Source organism: Suricata suricatta, chromosome 6, assembly GCF_006229205.1.
Source record: "Suricata suricatta isolate VVHF042 chromosome 6, meerkat_22Aug2017_6uvM2_HiC, whole genome shotgun sequence".
NCBI lineage: Eukaryota > Metazoa > Chordata > Mammalia > Carnivora > Herpestidae > Suricata > Suricata suricatta.
This window is the reverse complement of record NC_043705.1, coordinates 30,067,879-30,089,738: the sequence shown is the minus strand read 5'-3', so window position 1 is coordinate 30,089,738 and position 21,860 is coordinate 30,067,879. Positions and strand designations below refer to the sequence as shown.

General features: G+C 52.8%; 1 protein-coding gene across 4 annotated transcripts in view; it reads right to left on the bottom strand.

The window, feature by feature from the left end:
* The window catches only part of PSD2 (pleckstrin and Sec7 domain containing 2), a 55,178-nt gene that overhangs the window by 21,060 nt on the left and 12,258 nt on the right, over positions 1 to 21,860 (bottom strand). For 3 of the 4 annotated variants that reach the window (XM_029942040.1, XM_029942043.1, XM_029942041.1), the window contains 6 exons: positions 13,162 to 13,586; positions 9,742 to 10,191; positions 9,119 to 9,313; positions 5,651 to 5,731; positions 846 to 958; positions 86 to 146 (listed from right to left, as the gene is read on the bottom strand). In XM_029942040.1, the coding sequence (XP_029797900.1) occupies positions 86 to 146; positions 846 to 958; positions 5,651 to 5,731; positions 9,119 to 9,313; positions 9,742 to 10,191; positions 13,162 to 13,535 (1,274 nt within the window). In that variant the 5' untranslated portion in view covers positions 13,536 to 13,586. The remainder of the gene's footprint in view (positions 1 to 85; positions 147 to 845; positions 959 to 5,650; positions 5,732 to 9,118; positions 9,314 to 9,741; positions 10,192 to 13,161; positions 13,587 to 21,860) is intronic. The other variant, XM_029942042.1, reaches the window with a different exon arrangement.

Sequence of the window (21,860 nt, the reverse complement as noted above, 5' to 3'; positions counted from 1 at the left end):
AGGGGGATGGGAGAAAGAACGAGCCCCAGGATAGCGCAGGGGTGCATGAGTTCGATCACATGCCCCTTTCCCACCTCCCCGACTCACATGTCCATGCAGGTCTGTGTTGAGCAGCATCAGAGCACAGGTGAGCGTGTGGATCCCATCTAAATCAGAGACAGTGGCACCCTCAGTGTAAGGACCCATTTCTCCAAACCCAGCCACCTACCTGTCTCCTGACAGAGCCAACCTAAAGGCCTTGGAGACAGGAAGAGGCCAGCCACCACCCAAATGCACGTCAGGGCCCAGAAGCTATGTGATGCTTCCTGCTCTGCTCCCCACTGGCCTGCCCCAGGTCAGGGCCAACCCCTCCCTCACAGGGGACCTGAGCACCCTGGGCTTGCGATAGGCCAGACTCCTGCCTCCTGTGACCAAACTCATCTTGACACTCAGACCCGGGAGTGGCTATGGGTCACAGACTATGTCCTTACCATGGCCTATGTCTCCTCCAGTAACTGGCCTAGTCCCCCAGTTCCCAGGACTTGAGTCCATCCATAGGAAAATGCTCCCACTAAAAGGGCTAAGAGGGCCCAACCCGACCTCCACCCCCAGGACTCCCACCACACCAAGAATCAGCACTGCCACGGGGAGCAGGGAGAATGAGAAACCAAAAGACTGAATCTAGGATGGAGGACTTCCAGGCACAGAGAATGACAATGGGCAAGACATTTGGAAGGTCTCTCGTCCAGCAAGCAGACCCCATTCCCTGGCCATCATTCAGTGTGCACTGAGCAGGAAAGAGGTGGACCAGGGGCAGGAGGAAGCCAGAGCCCAGCAGGGGTGGCAGGCGGAGCATAAGGCCATACCTTCCGACGTGCTGTCATCTGGGTTGCACTGGCAGTACCGGCGGGAGAAGTGTGTAAGGACCCGCTCACGCTCCTGCGTCTCCCCCATCAGTGGGAAGGCCTTCAGAAAGGTTCTGGAAAGCAATTCAAGGATGCTGAAGGCCTCCTAGAGTCCCTGAATCAGTCTAGGGTAGGAATCCACACATACACACACCACATAAACCCGCTGGAGTGGGCCGGGCTCCAGGGCCCCAGCATCAGGGCCAAGGGGGACATCCTTGCCCTCAGGACAGCCTCTGGAGTGTAGAGGCTAAGGGCATTTAGAATTTCAGCCCTCAGTGCCCTTGAGGAAGTAGGCAGGGGAAAGATTATGAAGCACAAAGGCAGATGGGCACCTCGGGGCTACCATCAGCTCTTCCTCAGGATAAATACCCAGTCCTCTGTCCCTCCTCTATGGCAGGGCCTGGACTGGCCACATCTGCCCTCAGACTGCTCTGCTTCAGTCGTTCCTGCTCCTCACTGATGAGCCACCAGCTGAGCCCCAGGGCCTGCCCTGGCCTCCCTCACTTCCCGACCCCAAGCCTGAGCTGTCACCAAGTCCCAGTGGCTTATTCTCCACCCCTGATCTCAAATCCTCCTCCTCCCCCATCATATGCCCCGACATCCACAGCAGCCTCCAGACAGGTGAACCCCTACACATCCCTGATACATTTTCCCTGCAGACACCGAACAGCCTTCCTAAAACACATGCAGCCAAGGCTCGCCCCTGCTTAAGACCTGTCACTGGTTTTGAGCACTCAGGATAATGACCAAGCTTCTCATACTCTGGCCTTCTTAATCACCTCACCTCTCTCCTGTCCCTCCAACCTCACCTCCACCCACCTCCCACACCACATGCACACCCTGGACAGGACAGGCCCATTCACTACCCCATGCCTCTGAGCAGGCTGAAGCCATCTGGAAGGACTCTGGCTCTGAATCCCTCCCCTGGCCCACTTCAAAAGTCACTGGCTCTCAGGGGCCCCTGAGAGCTGACAGCAAAACCAGAGGGACTGGGAGATGGGGCCAAGGCATACCTCTTCTTGGGAAGGAAAACTGAAAGCTAGGTATACGTGAGCCTCTATCTGTCCAGCGTTCATGAGACTAGTTCATTCCTAGCTTTGCCATGGTTCATTTGGTTCCTCAAAAGCCCATTCTGCTTTCTGCTCTGTCCTGCTGCTCCTGAGGCACCCTGAGACCTATCAGTCCCCCTTGGCCAGCCCTTACCCTCTGAGGCCTCCCAAGCAACCAAAACTGCAGACCATGCTCTACTTCAATCCCAACCAGTCAACGAATGCCAGACAAAAACACTCTGGGGGCGTCTGGGTAGCTTAGTCGGGTGAGCGGCTGATTCTAGATCTTGGCTCAGGTCATGATCTCAGGATTGGTGAAATCAGGCCCTGGCATCAGGCTCTGTGCTAATAGCGTGGAGTCTGCTTGGGATTCTCTCTCTCTTTTCTTTCTCTGCCCCTCCCCAGCCCTCACATTAAATAAATAAACATTAAAAAAAAAAAAAACACTCTATCTGGCATCTAGTACTCCCCTTCCCTGCCCTGGTCTCTCCTGTTTTCTGTTCTCTTTCCCACCCCCTGGCACCCCACTTTGCCCACCTCCTCTAACCACACCCCCCGGCACTCCACTCTGCCCGCCCCCTCTAACCACACTCCACTCAGACTTTTTAGAATCATTCCCCATCCCAGCCTTGATTTGTCCTACCTACAAGCCATCCATCCAGCTCCTACTCATCAGTCCAAATACCCCTTCCCCAGGGGTCCTCACCAAGCCACAACCAAAAGGGCTGCCACCAAACTCTCAGGAGACCCCCAGGGTCAGCCTAACCACTGCCCACCCTCCCCACTGCACTTTGGCAATGCCAGTCTCTCTACTCAATTCTCCTGATGGCCCCTCACACCAACCTTTCCTCTAGCCCCACTGCCCTCCCACCAGACCCTCTTCAGAAGCCTGCATGCCTCCAAATCAAAGGCCACCACCTCCCAAAACACTGCTTTGCACCCAGCACATTCTATGGCTCCCCAGTGCCTGTGCAGTCGAGCCTAAATCTACCAGGCTGGCAGACAAGGTTCTCCAGCCAAGCACCCATGCCTCTGATCATGAGCTGACCCCACTGAACACCTTCTCCAACCAATCTTCCTCGTCCCAATGCGAACTTCGGTCTCTGCTCAGAATAGAGCACCTTGCAGCAGACCGACGCACTGAGAACCTGAGATAAGCCAGACAGAATGCATCTTTCTAAAGCTACCAGGAAGCCACTGATGCCACAAAAACCACAAGGCCAGAATTCCAGAGACAGCTGAGGTAAGTGGCTGGACAATGGCTGCTTTTTCCTTGGGGGCATTGGTGATTCGGCGCAAAGCCAAGGCCCAGAACACTTGGTGGCTTCAGAGAGCTGAAGACACAAACCTGGAGACCTGAGGGGCTACGAGCACATGGCCAGTGTTCCCTTAGAGACACTGGCCAAATTCTGAAGATGTGATCAGAAAGCTGATCAGAAAGCCTTTGAGAAGTAGAGGGATTGGGGTTTTTATGACACTCTTGTCACACAGAGGGAACACAATTAGGATTCAGGACCCACCAAAGGAAGAGACACCAGTGAACACACTAGGCTTTCAGCGGAAAAGGGGGAACCCTGAGTTACCAAACATTGGTACAGCCATTCCTCAGCTCAGCCCTGGTCGGATTAAGACTACACCCCCTGCCCCCCCCAACTGCTTATCAAAGGAAAAGGTAAACCTTTGCGGGAGGAGTATATAATAATCTAGAGCCACTATAATTCCATAACAAATGCACAGCATCTGATAAAAAAAAAAGTTACTGAACATGGAGAGAGACAGGATATATGGATGGAACACTAGAGAAGAGACAACAGAAACAGATACAGCGGATTCCAACAATACAGATATTGTGATGATCAGACAAGGACTTTGAAATAACAATGATTACTATGGTCAAAAAGAGCGGCGCCTGGGTGGCTCAGTTGGTTAAGTGTCCAACTTCTGATTTCCGCTCAGGTCATGATCCCACAGTTTGCAGGATCAAGCCCCATATCAGGCTCTGCAGTGGCAGCACGAGGCCTGGTTGGGAGTCTCTCTCTCCCTCTCTCTCTGTACCTCCCCCACCACATGAGCACTCCTCTCTCTCTCTCTCAAAATAATAAACATTTAAAATATTTATTTTATATATGTATGTATGTGTATATACACATATATAGGGGCACCTGGTGGCTCAGTCAGTTGGGCATCTGACTTCGGCTCAGGTCATGATTTCATAGTCTATGACTTCAAGTCCTGTGTTGGGCTCTGTGCTGACAGCTCAGAGTCTGGAGCCTCCTTCAGATTCTGTGTCTCCCTCTCTCTCTGCCCCTCCCCTACTCGCTCACACGCACTCGCTCTCTCTTTCTCTCAAAACTGAACATAAATTTTAACAAATATTTAAATATGAACATGTATGTGTGTGTGTGCGTGTGTGTGTATTCAGGGGTGCCTGAGTGGCTCAGTCAGGTAAGCATCTGACTCTTGCTCAGGTCATGATCTAGCGGTTGTGAGTCTGAGCCCCACATTGGGCTCTATTGTCAGCACAGAGCCCACTTTGGATCCTCTGTCCTCTTCTCTTTCTGCTTCTCCCCCTGCTTGCATGCCCTCTCTCTTTCTCTCTCAAAAATAAACATTTTTTAAAATATTGTAATATGTGTGTGTGTGTGTGTTGAAAAAGAGAAGGAAAAGTGGAGAAAATAAGTGAAAATGTAAAAAAAAAAAAATTCCCCCAGAAAATTAGAATCTATTTTTAAAAATTGGGGGGCACCTGGGCTGACTCCGTCAGATGAGCATGCAACTCCTAATCTTGGGGTTGTGAGTGTGAGCCCCATGTTGGGTACAGAGATGACACAAAAATAAAATACTTTTTTCAAATTAAAAAATAACAAAATGAAAATTCTAGTAGTGAAAAATATCATAATTAAAAGTAAAAACTCAACAAATGGGTTTAACAGCATATTACACATAGACAAAATGGTAAGTGAGCTAAAAGCAGGTCAACAGAAAATATCCTAAGTGAAGGAGACAAAAAAGAATGGAAAATACATTTTCTTAAGTGTAAGAGATGTGTGGGACACGGTGAGAAGATCTAACATTCGGGGACCACCCCCACCTTAGCTCAGAGAATGCTGTCTGCCCTCCCCCGCCCCTAGGTCTGTGGCCTGGTGACTCTGTGTGGGCCCCGCCTCCAGGGACCGCTTGACCCTGGGCTGCCTCCATCCACCCCTCCACCTCCCCCGAGGCCTGCACCTGACCCTCCTGAAGGCTACCCTGTGTCCAAACGCCAATAGGACCTGAGATCAAATCCCATTTTTGCCATCTCCTCCCTCAGTGACTGAGGAGAATCATTTTACCTATCAGCGGGTTCTTTATTTGTAAATGGCAAAGATAATCTTACCCTGCCGGGGTATGGTTAGGATGAAGTCAGCCGGGAGTTTAAAGATCAACTGCCTCTGGCAAACAGGAAGTACTCTTTACACACTAGCCCTTTGCCCTCTCCTCTCTTCAAACTCCATGACCTCATTCCCACCTGCATATCCTCGGCCCACCACACAGCAGGCACTCTCTGAGTTGTTGGACTGCTGATGTGCTCATGACCCCTTCGCCATAGCCTTCTCAGAGGGGTCAAGAGACTTGTCCGAGGATGCACAGCAAGTTTAGGATCGAGCTGGCATGAGAATCCAGACATGTGGCCTTGTACCCTTGTTGACACAGCCCCATCCCAACCCTACTGACCTGAGCGCTCGGTCCAGAGTCAGGCCCGAGAAGTCGAAGAAACTGAGATACTCCCCGGCCACCAGCCTGCTGAACTCGTTGCTGTCAGGAGAGCATGAAGTGTCCGTTAGAAGTAGGGCACAGCGAACAACAGGAGGTACATGGGCAGTGGGCCCTGGGGTGCTCTGCCCCACCCATCTGCCCTGCCCTGCCCTAGCTACCTCCCCCTCTCGGACTGTGACAGCTCATCCTTGGGGTGGGGCATTAGGAAGGCTTTGGAAAGGAGGTGCTGTCTCTGGAAAGTAAGAGCCAGTCAGGTGAAGGGAGCAGAGGGAGGGACGATGCAAAGTGTCCCCAGCAGAGGAAACTGCACGTGTCTAAGAAGCTATCAGCAGGGCCATGTGGCCGGAGTCAGGCAGCAGGGACATGACAGCAAGAGATGCAGCAGGGAGCAGGGCCTCAGGAGCAAGGGAAGGATGGGGTAGTGATCTAGAAGGGTAAAAGCAGGGAGCGAAGGAGTGACCTGGTCAGATCCGTGTGGGGAACACCTGCTGAGTGGAGACCCCTGGGGGCTCAGTGGTTGTCCCAGAGGGGTGGGATGCAGAGGGGTGGGATGCAGATGGAGGGGGATGCAGATGGGGAGGAGAGAGATTTCAGAGGAAGAATCCACAGGAGATGGAATGGTGTGGGGCAGGACACTGGGGGTGGCCCTGGGGTGAGGTGTCCAGAGCTGGATGACAGGTGGAGCTAGAAGGACCCACGTGAGAGCTCCGAGCTGGTTAATGACTTGGAAGAAGAGGATGACTCATGCAAAAGAGGGTGCAGACCCAGGACGGAGATCAGAGGAAGCCCCTCTGACGGGTGCAGGCCGACTGAGAAGAGAGAGGGAGCCAGGGGAGGAGACGGAGAAACGGCAGCCAGAGAAGCAGGGATACAGTGTCCTGGAGGACAGGAGTGTTTCGAGGAAATTGAAGTAATGAATTCTTGTCGGAAAAGAGACCAGATTTTCACCTGAACCTACCCAAGCCCCGAGCTTTCCCTCCCATTTACAGAAGACTGGGGACTGAGGAGACAGGGAAAGCGTGAGATAACTCCACCGTGACACCAAATCCAAATCGTGGAAAATTCTTCTGGACACATGACTGTTTCTTTGATAGATACACGGCCTTAAAAAAAAGGAGGCAGCTTAGCAGACTATTGTTTAAGAGACTTAAGAAGAAAAAAAAAAAAAAAGAAAGGGCAATTCAAGAGATATATTGGCCAGATGTAACGTGTGTACCTCGTTTGCATCCTGATATAAGAAGCATTTCTGAGCCAGAAAATTAAACTGAGACTAAATGTTAGAGGTTCTATGGAATTTTGGGTAGTTTCGTTAAAATTATAATGGAATTATGATTATATTTAAAAATCCTTATCAGTTAGGATTGCCTGGGTGGCTTGGTCAGTTAATTGTCCAATTTAAAAAAAATTTTTTCATATTTATTTATTTTTGAGAGAGACAGAGACAGAGTGCAGGTGTGGGAGGGGCAGAGAGAAAGAGGAAGACACAGAATCCAAAACAGGCTCCAGGCTCTGAGCTGTCAGCACACAGCCCTATACAGGGGTCAAACTCACAAACTGAGGTCATGACCTGAGCCGAAGTTGGATGCTTAACTGACTGAGCCACCCAGAAGCCCCCATCTGATTCTTCATTTCGGCTCTGGTCATGATCTCATGGGATCATGAGCATGGGATTGTAGGATCTCTTCCCCCTCACCGCTCACACTTTCAAAATAAATAAATGTTTAAAAAACAAATAAATAAAATAAAAATCCTTATCAGTTAGAGATATATACTAAAGTATTTATGGATCAACTGATAGAGTGCCTTTGAAGCTGAGTAATGGGTATATGCAAGTTTGGTGGGGAGGAGGGCTTAATGTTTATTTATTTTGAGAGACAGTGAGAGCAGGAGAGAGGCAGAGACAGAGAGGGAGAAAGAGAACCCCAAGCAGGCTCCACACTGTCAGCACGGAGCCAAGAACCCAATATGGAACTCAATGTGGGGCTGGGATCATGACCTGAGCCAAAATCAAGAGGTGAAAGCTTAACCAACTGAGCCACCCAGGTACCCCTAATAAGGAGGTTTAATATATCATTTTCTCTTGTTTTGTATGCTGTTGAAATCTGCATAATAAGATTTGAATTAAGGAAAAAGAAAGCAGTGGGGTGAGTGTCTATGTTGTTGAGCCAGGTAAGTGGAGGTCTGGTAGCAGCCACTAGATTCAAAGACAAAGGCCGCTAATGGCCTTGCCCTAGATGGGCTGCCGCAGGCACTGGGCGAGGAAGAAGCCTCTGCCCCGGGAGCTGAACGTGGAGACGAGGAGGGGACTGAGGCCACAGAGGGCAGAAAACCCCAGAATTCTGGCTGCGAAGAGGCTGGGAGAAGTGCGTCTGAGGAAGAATGTCTGTTTTCAGATGGGAGAGACAAGCAACAACTAAACAGTTAAATGCTGATGAAAATTCTTGTAGTGTGGTCAGGACAGAGGATGCAGATCAACCACAACCATGGCTCCAGGAAGAAGATATTAGGTTGGGGGGGGGGGGTGGCGACAGCCCAGGGGGAGAGGAGGGGCTTCAAAGTCCTGATGTGATGTCTGGGCTGGTGCTAGGAGGCAAGCCCAACACCGTGGAGGCTGAGAAGGGTAGAGGAAGGAGGGAGAGAAGCTAAGGAAGGATTCCAAGTGGAGCTGCCCTCAATGCCTCCCTGTGACCGAAGCTTTCAATCAGCTCTAACTTAGGGTCTAGTGTCTGAACTGTCCCCTCTGCTTGGGGGGCTGTGACGGCCTCAGCTCATCTCAGAGCCTTAATGTGGGTGTGGGAGGCCCTCTGGAGGAAGGGCAAAGGCAAGTGGCCATGTGATGGTCAGACATGCTCAGGATGCCCCAGCTGATTCGTTCAGCATCAGGGTCCCCACCAACTGGCCCCCACCCTCCACACTACACAGCTCAAGACTCCCGTCTGGCTAGTCCCCTCTCCACAGTTGGGCCAGGGCTTGTGCTTTGGCAGCTTCAGTCCCCTTAGCCAGTCCCAAAACATGGAGAGTAGGGCTTAATGGGGGCCAAGAATCCCTTCCCAGCTCCTGGGTCCCAGGTAGTCCCAGTCCAGACCCAAGTTCTCCTCTCCCGGGTCCCGCCCCACTGCTGTGTCCTCACTGTTGTCATCACGGTCCCATAACCACATGCCACATCACACTCCTCAGCCCCGAGGGACCGCCCTGCCACCACCTCCTCCCACCCCCCAGAGCACAGGCCTTCGCCCAGGCAGCCCAGAAAGGAAACAGATTTAGGGCAAGGCCAGGAATGAGGACAGCGGCAGGAGGAGGAGCTCCCAGGGACTACTGGGACCCCCCCCCCAAGCACTAGGCACCCCTGACAGTGGTCACCCGCACCCCCTTCAGTTTGAGGAAGACTCTGGGCTTGCCTGGGGAGGGGGTATGGGAGAGACTCACTTCTTGCCTAGCTGCCGGGCGACATCACAGCGCTGGAAGCCCTCAAGGAGGTAGAGGCGGCGGGCCAGTCGGCGCGCAGCTTCACTGACCCCCTGGCACCCGTTGGCCAGGGGGTCTGTGCTGCCAGGCTCCAGCCCCTCCGAGCTGCTCAGCTCTGAGTCTGAGTCTGAAAAGCCATCCTTTAAGCTGGGGTCACTGCACAGGGAAGGTGGGGATGGGAGAGAAGGAGATCAGAGGCCCAGGGTCAGAAGCCCTGGGCAGAGGCTGGAAGATCTCCTCAGGCCTTGGAAAACCCACGCAGGAGCCAGAGCAGGGAGAGAAGCTCCACTGCATCAGGAGGAATCAAGTCATTTAGAAGAGCCCCGCAGTAAGATGACTAGAAGCTATACAACCCACAGTATACCTCCCTGGCCCCACCAAGGCTGGAAAGGCCTGGAAGAGCAGCATGGAACCTCAGGACCAGGATGGGAAGTCTGGGTGCAGAGGAAGGCCACAGTGACCTCGGGGAGGCCATGTTCTCTCTGGGTGCACTGGGGTGCCCTAACTTACTTTGCCTCCTCTTGGTCTCAGTTTCCCCATTTGCTCAATGGTTTTCCCAGTTCCCAGCCTAGGCACTGCCTCACCTGGCTGAGTTCAGCAACTTGTCTGTGTCCTCCTCCTCCTCCTCTTCATCCCCACCTGGACCCCGGGGTCCGTCTTCATGGAAGCCATTGGGCATAGCAGTTAGAGACAGGCGGCTCAGGACGTTCTCTGATCGGCTGCTAGAGATGGAGCGCCGCAGGGGGCTGCCCAGCTCCCCATCACCACCAGCTGCTCCCATGTCCCCCTCAGGCCCCATGTCCCCAGTGCCTAAGCCAGCCCCGGGCTCAGGGCTATCACGGGCCCGCTGCTGGATGAGGGGTGTCAGGGGGGCCTCAAAGCTGACGCAGCTGTCACTCTCATCCGTGAGGCTCAGCACGTCCAGGGAGTCGAGGCTGCTGTACTGGGTGCCCCGCAGTAGCTCAGACTCCACAATCTTCTCAAACGTGGCACTGAAGCCATCCCGTACATCTGGCTCTCCGGGGCCACCCGGCCTGTGGGATGCAAGGACCGGTCACCATCCTCCTGTGGTGTCCCCTGTTACAGATGCTAGGACTGCACCAATCTGTGTCTGGGAATTCCTTGGGGACAGGAGCAGCCATGGACTGTGTCCCGTTTATTCTTTTAGCCAATACTTACTGAGCACTAGGTGCCAGGTCCTGGGCTGGGTACGAACGTGCGGCAGTGAAAAGGACAGGCTTGGTCCCACCCAGTGCCCCGCCTGGGCCTGGCTTATAGTAGGCATCATTTGTCTGAATGAATGAGTGGGAGGCCTCTTGCTCCACGGCGACAGGGGCTGCTGCCTCCAAGCTTCCCAGAGCACATGGCCTGCCCCTACCACAACTAGAGTAACTCTGGGTCAAAATTTTGCTTGAATGTTCTCAGCTTGGCCAACTGCATTACAGCTCTCAAGCCTTGCCTCAGTGTTGCCTCCTCAGGGAGATTGAGGAAGGCAGGTCCATACCACCCCCCACACTGGCCCCTCTTTTTATTCTCTATCCTCAGGTTATCTCCTCACTTCCTATTCCCGTTTACCATCTGTCCCCCAGTCCCGCCCCCCACAAGGCCAAGGAACACCCAGCACAGAGTATGTGCTTACTAACCCTGATGAATGGTGCACTAGGTGACCAAACAAATGTTAGCCAGCCCCATGACTTGACACACTGCCTAAGCCATTGCAGGGCCCTATCCCGACCCTGAAAGAGGCCTTTGCACTGGCTGTTCCTCTGCCCACAGTGCTCTTCCCTCAAGCTGAAGCCCTCCCTCCTTGTCCCCTTCTCAATGAGATCTGCCCTGAGCACCCTATTTATAACTGAGACCTGCCCCCAAATGTCTTACCCCTTTTTCTTACTTCCTTGTCTTCTAAGCACTTACCCCCTTCCTACATACTATGTAATTATTACTTTTATGATTTATTATCTATCTCCCCACTAGATCATACACTCCATGATAGCAGGAATTTTTGTAGATTCTATTCACTGAAGTATCCCCAGCACCTAGAATAGAGCATCACAGAGATAAACCAAGGCATCCTGGGAAGATTCTTATTCACTGGGAAGATGCACAGGTAAGTAGAGAAAACAGGTAAGGAAGAAGAAAGACTGAAAAAGAGCGAGGCCAAGAGCGACGAGACAAAAGAGAGACAAAGATAAAAGAGAGATAGAAAGAGAAATAAGAGAGACAGCCTGAGAAAAGAGAAACAAAAATAGAGACAGAAACAGAGACAGGGAGAAGAAAAGACACAGACAAAGAAAGAAGCAGGCTGAGGTGGCCCATTTCAGACAAATCGAGGCCCACCATTTGCAAAGAAGGGCACCCCTTACTGCCCCTGAGGATCAGCTACACCCTGCTTCTCCCCCAGCACGTGCTGCCTGGGTGATACCGAGCTGTAGGTGGACTGGGAGGTGCCCCCTCCCCCTCAAATGCCTCCTTACACCCCAGGTTTAAGATGTGGTCCTAGTGTGTTCCCTGGAGAAGCATACTGACCTGAGAGAGAAAATGCTGGGGTCACAGCCAGCTTTCCCCCACCCCAGATCCAACAGGCTCTGAGATCACAGTCTCATTAAGCCTTCTCTTTCTCGAGAAGGAAGTGGGGAGGAGGGCGGAAATCTAAAAGATGGCAGGAAGTCTGACAGTGCACTGGTGTGGTTGCCTCTACTGAACTCCAGGAAGAAGGGACAGAAGAAAAGGGTCACTGCCCTCATCACCAGAGCAGACACTCAAAATCCGCCCAGCAGGGACACTTTGGCCAAGCCTGTGGTAGGTCCCAGAGACACAGTATAGACTAGACCCTTGCCCTTGGTGGGGCTCTCACCTCAGTGTCAGAGCCATGAATGGTCTCCCCCATCCCACTATCTCCCACCTCCTCATAAACCTGAGCAGACCCGAGAGGTCGTTCTGACAGAGGCCTGAAGACTATTAGCCCAATCTCCAAACTTCCATCAGCTCCCAATTTCAGCTGTCCCAAATAAATACGCCACCTAAACACAAGCCAGATGCTCCAAGAAGCCCCAGACCCCTGCCTGCACCCCACGGCCAGCCAGGTGGCTGTCCTGGGACCTGTCTGGTTGGAAACACTCATGGCCACAGCATACTCGGTACACACAGGCACCCAACCCTACGTACTCACATTCCTATCCACAGAGCTAGCCACACTCAGCCCCGACACATGCAGACCCAAGTGCCCACAAATGCACAGGCCAGGCACACTCTCCCCCACACACAAACACACAACCACATAGACCCATGCACATCAGCGTGTTCACACATTCCTATGCACACAACAATGCAGAGGCCAGACCGCTAGGCATGCCACCCATGCACACTGGCTCGTCCAGGCCAGGGCCCGCAGCTGTGCACACTAAGACTTCTATATACTTTCTTTTCTCAGGACATTCTCCTGTGCCATCCCCACCCTCCTTGTCCAACTAGTACCTCCAAGACATGTAGGTCTCTCTGCCTCCTGCTGAAGATAATAGAAATGGGGTGTAACTCCAGTTAGTAGGACTCAAGTGAGATTCTTGGTAGACACTCCGGATGGCACTCAAGTGGGGGATGGGGTAGCTGGCAGGGATTAGCCCACAAAGCCTACTCTTCTGAGGTCAGTTGGGAGATCCTCACCTCCAGGAAACAGAGGGCTGGACCAGATGACCTTCCACATCAAAGCACTTTGGAACTCTACTGCACAATCTGAGACAGAAGGTGCGTGACCCTCCAACCCCACATAGAAAGAGCCCACAATGGTTTGGGGGGCTGTGTGTAGGGAGCACAAAAGGCCTGCTAGCCTTTGAAATCAAATGGTTCCAGCCTTCCAAAACACCCAGAAGCCGGGAAAAACAGGGACATGTAATTCCCATTTTATGAAGGAGAAAACCAAACACCAGAGAGGCTAAGTGGCTAGGCCCAGGCCACATAACACTGAGTGGCCAAATGTAGTAAGTCCCCAACCCAAGACACCAACTTACCCCAGCTGAGGGTCCTCAGTGTCCAGACATAGATTCCCGGAAGCATCGTCCCCCTCTGCCAGCCCACCAGGCCTCCAGGGCCTGGACTCTGTAGAATCTTCTAGAATGTTGGAGTCTGGCCCCAGGACTAGGCCATTGGTGAGGGAAAGACCAAGGCTGAGGCCATGGAGGGCCATGTTCGGGCCCTGTGAAGGCTCCTTGGTGTCCACCAAAGTGCCCCTTATCTCGGGTCCTGGGCTACTGTAGCTGCTGTTCAGGTCCTGACTCTGTGCCATTCCATTCTGGACCCCTGGTTCTTCCTCAGACTCCAAGGTGGGGTCCCAGGCAGCACCACCTTCCCCAGGTAGCTGAGATGGAAGCTTGTCCTCATCCATGGCAGCCACTACTCTCACCCTGTGCTGACTGCTCCTGGGACTCCACCAGACCTGGAAGCAGACAGAGAAATGAAAAGATGAGTCAGACAGGGCAGGTGATGAGGGGTCTACAGCCCAGCAAAACCAGTGCCAAGTAGCCTTCCTGGGGACAAGAGGATGGCTGAGATGATCTTCTCAGGACCTCCTGGCTGGAGTATGGGTCCAGACTGTGGCCTCCTCAGACCAGCCCCACTCACCTCTCCCCTAACCCCTAGCCATCTTGTGTGCCACAGTCCTGCCTTCCCTGTTACCTCTTAGATGTCTCTGTTGTGCCCACCAGCACCCTCCAAAGCTCTCTAAGAAAGATCCAGGTTGGAAGGACGGAGGGAAGGGTCCAGGGTCTCTGGAAACCCCCTTCCTTTCCTGCTGGTGTGTGATGTAGATGGAACTCCAGGCTAACATCAGCCAGCCCCCTTACCTCTTTCCATGTTCTCATCCTGACTCCAGGAGCCAGACAAGAGTGAATCTGTGGTAAATGGAGGGAACTGAGCTGAACCTGCCTTTAGAGGGAGAGTTAAGAGAGGAGGCAAGGAAGTCAATGGAAGTGCAGCTTTATCAGAACCAGAAATCAACCCAGAGAAACCAACCTGAGGCCCAGCTTGAGGCGCTGTCCAGGGTGCTGGGTGTAGGAGCCGCCACCCAGGACCCGCGCCTAGAGCAAGCCTGCCTTAGTTGCTCAGTGCCCAAAACCCTGGCTGTGCGAGGAGCAAGAAGGCAGAGGCCTGGGGTTCCCCTCCACATCCAGCCCCCCCACCCCACCCCAGAGCTTGCCCAGTCCTGAGAAGCAACTCGAGAGAAAGCTGTTACGGGGCCTTCTGGAGAGAGTACCGGAAGGGGACCTTGGCCCTGCTCTGCTTAACTCACTGCAGGATCTATGCGGGTCCAGGTAAGGGCCTCCTCACTGCCCCAGCCAGGCCAGCCCCACTCACTCCCTGCTTTGGGTCTGTAACCCCTCTTAAAATGAGGAGACCCATTTTACCTGCCATCTCCATCCCTGCCCCCTTTAAAAAATGTTTTTAAATGTATATCTTTGAGAGAGAGAGAGAAACAGTATGAGTAGGGGAGGGGCATAGAGAGACGGAGACAAAGAATCCAAAGCAGGCTCCAGGCTCCGAGCTGTCACCATAGAGCCCAACGTGGGGCTTGAACCCACAAACTGCAAGATTATGACCTGAAGTTGGACATTTAACCAACTGAGCCACCCAGGTGCCCCTTTCCCTGCCCCCTTTTTAAACTGATCAAAAGCAGCCCAATTTCCCAGAGGATTCCTGCTCAATCTAATCCCAGATGAGAGGGCAGATGCAATGGGCTGTGTTCTGGCTCCCCCTCAACTCTCTCTCTTCCCCTGGCCCCACCCAGTCTAGGCTATTTCTGCATCACTCCACCCTACCCTACCCATGATCTTTGTCACCAGGGATACAGACCAGCCCCTCCAAACAACTTTCTTCCTTCTTTCTTTTTTTTCTTTCTTTTCTTTCTTGCTTTCTTTAATTTTTTAATGTTTATTTATGTGTGAAGAGAGGGGGAGGGGGAGGGAGAGAGGAAGACACAGAATCTGAAGTAGGCTCCAGGTTCCAAGCTGTCAGCACAGAGCCCTACGTGGAGCTCAAACCCACCAACTCTGAGATCATGAACTGAGCCGAAGTTGGACGCTCAATCGACTGAGCCACCCAGGTGCCCCTCTCTTTATTTTCAAGTAGGCTTTATGCCCAGCACTGAGCCCAATGTGGGGCTTGAACTCACAACCCTGAGATCAAGAGTCTGATACTTAACCAAGAGAGCCACCCAGGCACCCTTTCCTTCCCTCTTCAGGCCTCAGCTTCCCCCAACACCCTCCAGCTCCTCTGAGAAAGGGTCCTGAGGGTTCAGGGGAGGCTGAAGGAGAGGGACTGGTCAGCCTGCAGGGCTGCACCAGAACAGGTCGTAAGTATAGCAACAGGATTTAAGTGAGACCCAGACTGCCTATACTTGCCTGGTCCTGTCACCGGAGGGACTGTTAAAGTACAGATATGAGCCCTCCCTCAAACCTCCTAAGCCAAAATCTACAGGGACCAGATATAGAAATCTGTTATTGAAGGGCATAGATAGGGGTCTGGGGCCTCAGCTCACCCACTCTGAGCATTCATTCCTAGAACCTAGAGTTTTGAAGACATGAGTATAAGATTTTACTTTAAAAAAAAAACCTGAAGAACCAGGCTCCAGACTATCTGGGCCCTGATTCTAAGATACTGGGCACCCCAAGGGGCTCGGCACTAAGTGAGGGTGTCTTTCTGGTCTGCCCTAAATCCCTGCTGCTGCAACTATTTCAATCCATTCCCTCTGGTTGTATACTCAGAGGGGGGAGAACAGGAGGTCATCTCCTCAACTGAGACTTCTTGGGGAGGGGGAACATTTCTAAAAGAAAGAGGAGGGAGAGTGGAGACTTTTGGATTGCTGCCTGAGTTCTAGTCCTCTGGCCTGCTTTCTAGCCCAGGGGCCTGGATGTGCTTTGGATCTGGGGCGCAGGGCTTCAACCCAATTCCACCCTGGGGCCTCAAGCTCCCACACCCACACATAGAGGTTGAGCCCAGCAGGACAGAGTGCCTCCCCTTTGGGCAGGGCTCTGTCTGAGCTCCCAGGGAAGCCTCAGACTTGAAAGCATAAGCAGCTTCACCTGATGCTCATTTTACACCAGCCTCAAAGCCAAGGTTAAGAACAAATCAAGGTCTCTTTCAGAGGCCCCCGCCTCATCCCCCAACTTCCAGCAGCTGCCTCTGGCTGGCTCCAACCCTACCTGCCCTGCCATGTTCCCTTGCAGCTGGGAGCCGGGTGGAGGTTCTGCCAACACCGGGCACTGGGCCGTGTCTTTGGTTTCTGGGGGTGGGCAGACAAGGGGCAGCATTGAGCTCCACTCTGGGCGGGGGGCCCAGAGTCCCTGCCTGGGCTGAGAGCCAGTTGAGCCCAAAAACAGCCTAGCCAAGACCCCCCTCTCTCTTTCTGAACCCAAGAGAGGGGTACCTAAAGGGGTGGGGGGGGCTTCAGGTCAGAGATGTCACACAGTGCCCCAAGCCTTCACTCTGAACCATCATGTCCCCTGGGATACACTGTCCTCTCCGGCCTTTGTGAACCCATCTGCAACATGGAAGCATCACCTGTGCTCTCCTTCCCCAGGGCTGGTGGGAGAACTTGAGGTCATGAATACTGAGATAGCAGAAATCCAAGAAAGAACAAACTTTTACAGAGGTTAAGGGAAAAGTCAGCTATGATCCACTCTTTCCATCACTACCTTTGACAAATGGGGAGACTGAGGCACAGAACCAGGAAAGGATGTGCCCAAGATGACAGAGTTGAGGAGCTGTCTCTAGAACTAAGAAGTAGCTTACTTCTGTGCCTGGATGGGCTGGAGGTGCTGGATGAGCCCCCAGTTTCCCAAGCCCTCCATCAGTTCCTCCCAAAAGATCAAGGGCTCAAATCTTTAACCAGGAGACTCTACCCAAAGCAGTGACCCTGCCCATCTCCAGCCCTGCTGGCAAGAGCAAGAGAGTTAGCACAGCTGGGCCACAGGGCACTGATCCCAGGAAGAAGCCTGAAAATGACAAGCTGGCAGTGGTTAGATCCCCTGCATTCTCACTCAGCATAAACCAGACCCTGCTCCAAACAAGGGCTCCTGCTCCTCACTGTCCTTGAGATGACCTTGGGCTTGGCAGCATCTTCTTGAGCTCCAAGCTAAGGTGAACCCATGATGTCAGTGGAACAATGGCTGGGCCGGGGCTAAATGTCAAACCAGTCACTTTCTGGGTCCCAGCTGCTCCTGAGACAACCCTGCCCCCCTCCTTACTTTCCGCATGGTAGCTGGAATGAGCTGTAAAAACACAAATCACATTATATCCCTCCCTCACTCATAACCCTCCAATAGTTCCCACTGCCCTTCGATTACAATTCATTCTCCTCAGCATGGCCTAAAAAGACCTGCCTAAGCTGGTTCACTGCCCTCTCCCCATCCCCCACGCCATCAGCCACATTGGCCTTCTTTCTGCTCCCTGAGCTCATTCCCACCTCAGGGCCTTTGCACCAGCTGTACCCTTGGCCTAGAATGCTCTTTCCCTAGATCTCTAAGTGACTGTCTCTTTTGTCACTTAGGGTTCAACTCCAATGCTGCCTCCTCAGAGAGGCCCTCTCTTACTGCTCTGCCCTCTCACACTCCTCCACCAAGCATTTTATCTGCCAAGCATCACTTAACAGAACCGAAACTCCTTTTTCTATTTGTTTCCTTATTTCCTGTCCTCCCTCACTAAGATGTAAGTTCAGGAGGGTGAGGGCTATGTCACATTCACTCTCTCCCCCAGAGCCTAGCACCATGCCTGGCAAACAGTGGGCACTGTTTTAAATGTTTGGTGAGAGAATAACCTGGAGATTATCATCATCACTGTTGTAAAAGCAGAAGCTAAGAGAATTTGAGGAACATGCTTAGGGCAACAAACTAGAAAGTGGAAAGGCTGGCATTCTGCATGGAATGATGTTGGACAATCATGGGAATGACCTTGTGTGGTGACGTCCATGCATAGATCCAAGCCAGGAATGGTGGGAAGCCCAAGGAAAGGTCCGGAGAAGGGGGCTCAGCAAGGAGGGTTCCAGGGCCCAACATGCGCTATGAGACTGAGGGAGAATGCATGGGTTCTGACACCTGTGTGCATGTCTGTGAACAAGCATATGATTTCTGGGCACATACATACATGCACGTGCATGCATGCACACACACACACACAAGAAGGCAGCTAGGCGGTCGCTCATGACATAGTCCCCCCAGGTGACGAGATGAACATGAGGACCCTGCAGGCCTAGGGGCTAGGTTTAGGGCAGCTAGATCTACATCAAGGGACAGCTGGGTTTGAAATCATTCTGCTTTGAGAGAAGCCAGGAGCAGGAAAGAGACAACCCAGGTTAGGGTAGGGGATGGGAAGACCCACACTCAGGTTGACCACAGCCACATCCAGCGCATCAGGTGGCTGGGTGGGTTTGGGAGGAGAGAGGCAAGTCCAGACCTATGTGGCGGAAATGGAGACACAGGAGGCGGAGCCAAGGTGGGGAACCCACGGTGCTGAGCACTGCCCAGGACAGGCAAACTCTAGGAGCCTGTGGAATGTGCAAGGGTACTGAGAGCCCAGGCAGGGTAGATGTAGAAGGGAGTAGGATCAGAGAAAATCATTCTGGAATGTCACTGTAGAGGCAAATCTGAGAACCAGGTTTTGCCTCTAATGTGCTAGGGGAATTTAGACAAATGAAACCCTTCTCTGGCCTCATTTCCCCACATACATGAGAGATTCCTAACCATTTCCAAGTCTTGGACTTCTTTGAATATTTGACAGAGCTGTGGATCCCACCCAGACAGACTCACATATGTGCACAACATTTGATTATTTTTGAGAGGCTCCTGTACTCCTAAAGCCCATCCATATGCCCCAGGCATGAACTCCAAATGGGAAAGTCTTGAAAGACCTCCCACTTCTGACATTGGACACTCAGAGAACGTCCCAGAACTTACTTGCAAGAGAGGGGGGAAAAAAAAAAGGCTAGAAACCTTTCAATCTCAGACCTATTCTCTGCCCCTTGGGAGCCTACTCTGGATACCCCCCCTAATGTCCCACTGCCCTTCCCCTCCAAACTCCTACTACACTGACTCCCTAGCTCATCCAGATTTTAGCACATGGGCTGGGATAGCCTCTCTCTCTCTCTCTCTCTCTCTCTCACACACACACACACACGCACACGCACACTCACACACACAGGAACAGTTAAATAAGACGATCAATGAAAAGAGATGGTGTATAATAAGTGCTTGGAACAGACGTAGGCCAGTTGCGCCCCATAACATTCACGGGGCCCATGTTAGCCCAGGCCTGGGCACTCCAGGACTCTGCAGGATCCTGCTGGGCCACTGACAGTAAGAGCAGCAGGAAGCTTATAGGAAGACCCCTACTTGAGGAGTCCTTGGCCCCCATGCTCACCATGCTCTCCCTAAGCCTCTATCAGCCAACGAGTCTGGAGGTCAGAGCTCCAAGCACTGTTGCTAGGCACAGATCAACCCAGTCATGGGCCTTTTCAATGACCCAACCACTTGGGACAGGGGATGTAACCAGGATAAAATGAAGGCAGTGTCTACCCAGGATCCTTGGAAATTTCCCTGCCTCCATTCCCCAAAGTGACCCTAATCCCTCCAAACCTACTTGGTCTTCCCAACTTGGAGCATCTCATGCAGCAACAGGTGCCTCAGAGTAGGAGTCCAGGACAGTGGGTAAGTGTCCTAACTGTCAGGAAGATCTGCCTGCAAATCCCAGCTCTGCTACCCACAAGCTGTGTAACCTCGGGAAAGTTTCCCACCTCTCAGAGCCTCGGCACTTTCCTCTATAAAGTGCAGGGTGCTAACATCATCTGCCTCACAGGCTGCAGTGAGGACTGAAGGAGATGGCAAGGGTGCAGTGCTCAGAGCCGGGCACAAATGCTTCCAGAACCCTCTCTCAGGCCCACAGGGGAAAGAGCTAGCTGCCCACACTGCAGACGGAAGGCACAGGAGAGCAGCACAGGGCATTCAGTGGGCCGTGCAGACATTTTTCCTTGGCAGCCTGTCAGAGCAGCTTCTGAGGCAAGGGCTTCAGAGGCCCAGCCTGAGGGTGGAGGCAGGAGAAAGGCTCCAACCTGGGGCCCCAGGAGGTGGGCCAGAGAGAGCACCCTACACTTTTCTGAGGCAGGGGAGGACCCTATAGTCCCGGCCCCGCCTATACTCCTGCCCCAGGCCAGGCTCTCTCCTGGCTTTCTATCTCAAGACACAAGGGCAATCCTAGGTGCAGGTCAAGAGCCTGGGTCCTGGGCCTCCCTTAAAAGTTGCCCAAGCTCTTCAGGTGGTGCCAATCCAGGGTCATGAAGGAGCCCAGCATCACCCTGCTTTCTTCCTTCCAGTTTGGGCCCAGGAAACTAGCTTTGCCTTAGGCTGTGGGCATCTGGAAGGTCTCCTCTTTCTCATGGTTGGACAGGCAAAGGTCCCCAGAGCCGGGTGCTCATTTGCATCTTATCTGCATGCGCCCCACAGCCGTCTGGGACTTTCAAGGGAGGCTGGGCCCAGCTTTGCAAAGGTCATTCCTTGACATCTCCTGGCTTGCTTCTCTCCCCATCCCCCAGCCACTTGGCACCCTTCTTTGCTCAGTATTTGCATATATCTGCATACTGTTTTGGAGAGCCCTCGACATGATGAAAGTCATGTCTGCTATCAAATCCCAAGTCATGTTTATGGCTGGGAACTCTACCCCCAGCTGACTTCCCTACAGGGTGAGCCTTCAGTTATCTGGGACTACACGGAACTACTGCTCTTCTGGTTACATGGCTGGCCACTGCTCTGTCCTCCTGGAGCTCCAGAGGGTACCTGGGACTCACTCTGCTTCTTGAGCCCCATTTGACTCATGAGGCTGCAGAATGAGAGTTGAACCCCAAGAGCTACAATGGACTGATTAATTGCAAGTCCTCCCAGTCAACCCTGCCTCAGCTAACATGCCCCACTGAGGGCAGATCTGAGGGGTCAATCACTGACCAGCTGCCCCCCAGTCTGGCTCAACAGCCAGGAGAGATGCACCAAGAAATTTCATCCTCCCTTTACTGGGCCCAAGTTTTCTGTATTCCATACTCCCTAGATCCTCGCATCCTCTATCTGCTCCCCATCTCCCTAAAGCCCCTCTCCTTTTCTGCCTCCTCCCCTGTCACCTTCTCCCCCACCCCTCCCCAACCTCTTGATGCTAAAGCTCCACTTAACCTCAGCCTTGCTCAATCCTCCCTCCCCCCCTTCCCCTGCTCAATCCTGTCTCTGCTTTAGGACTTTAGCACAGGGTCTTAACAAAGGTTGTGGTCTCCTTGAGGCTGGATGAGGGCTGTAAAAACAGATGGTGCAAAATGGGCTCTAGTGGACCACTCCACTATTGCCTCCCTGTCCCCATTTTTTAGAGAGTCCCTCCTATCCAGCCACAGCCCACAGACAGATCTGATGGCTGGTAACAGCCCCTGCCCCTGATGAGCAGTACATGAGGTGGGAGACATAGAGGAGTCCAGAGTGACAACAGTGCTTGGGCCCTGAGCACCCGGAAGCATGGAGCTGCCATTTCTGAGATGGGGAAGACCAGGTGGAACAGGTTTGGGGAGGGGGGAGATCAGGAGGTCAGCTTTGGACAAGCTGAGTTGGAAGTGTCTGGCAGACATGAAGGTGCCCAAAATTGGGGTTGTAAATGTGGGAGCTGGCAGCATGTAGGTAGGTAAATTTACAGCCAC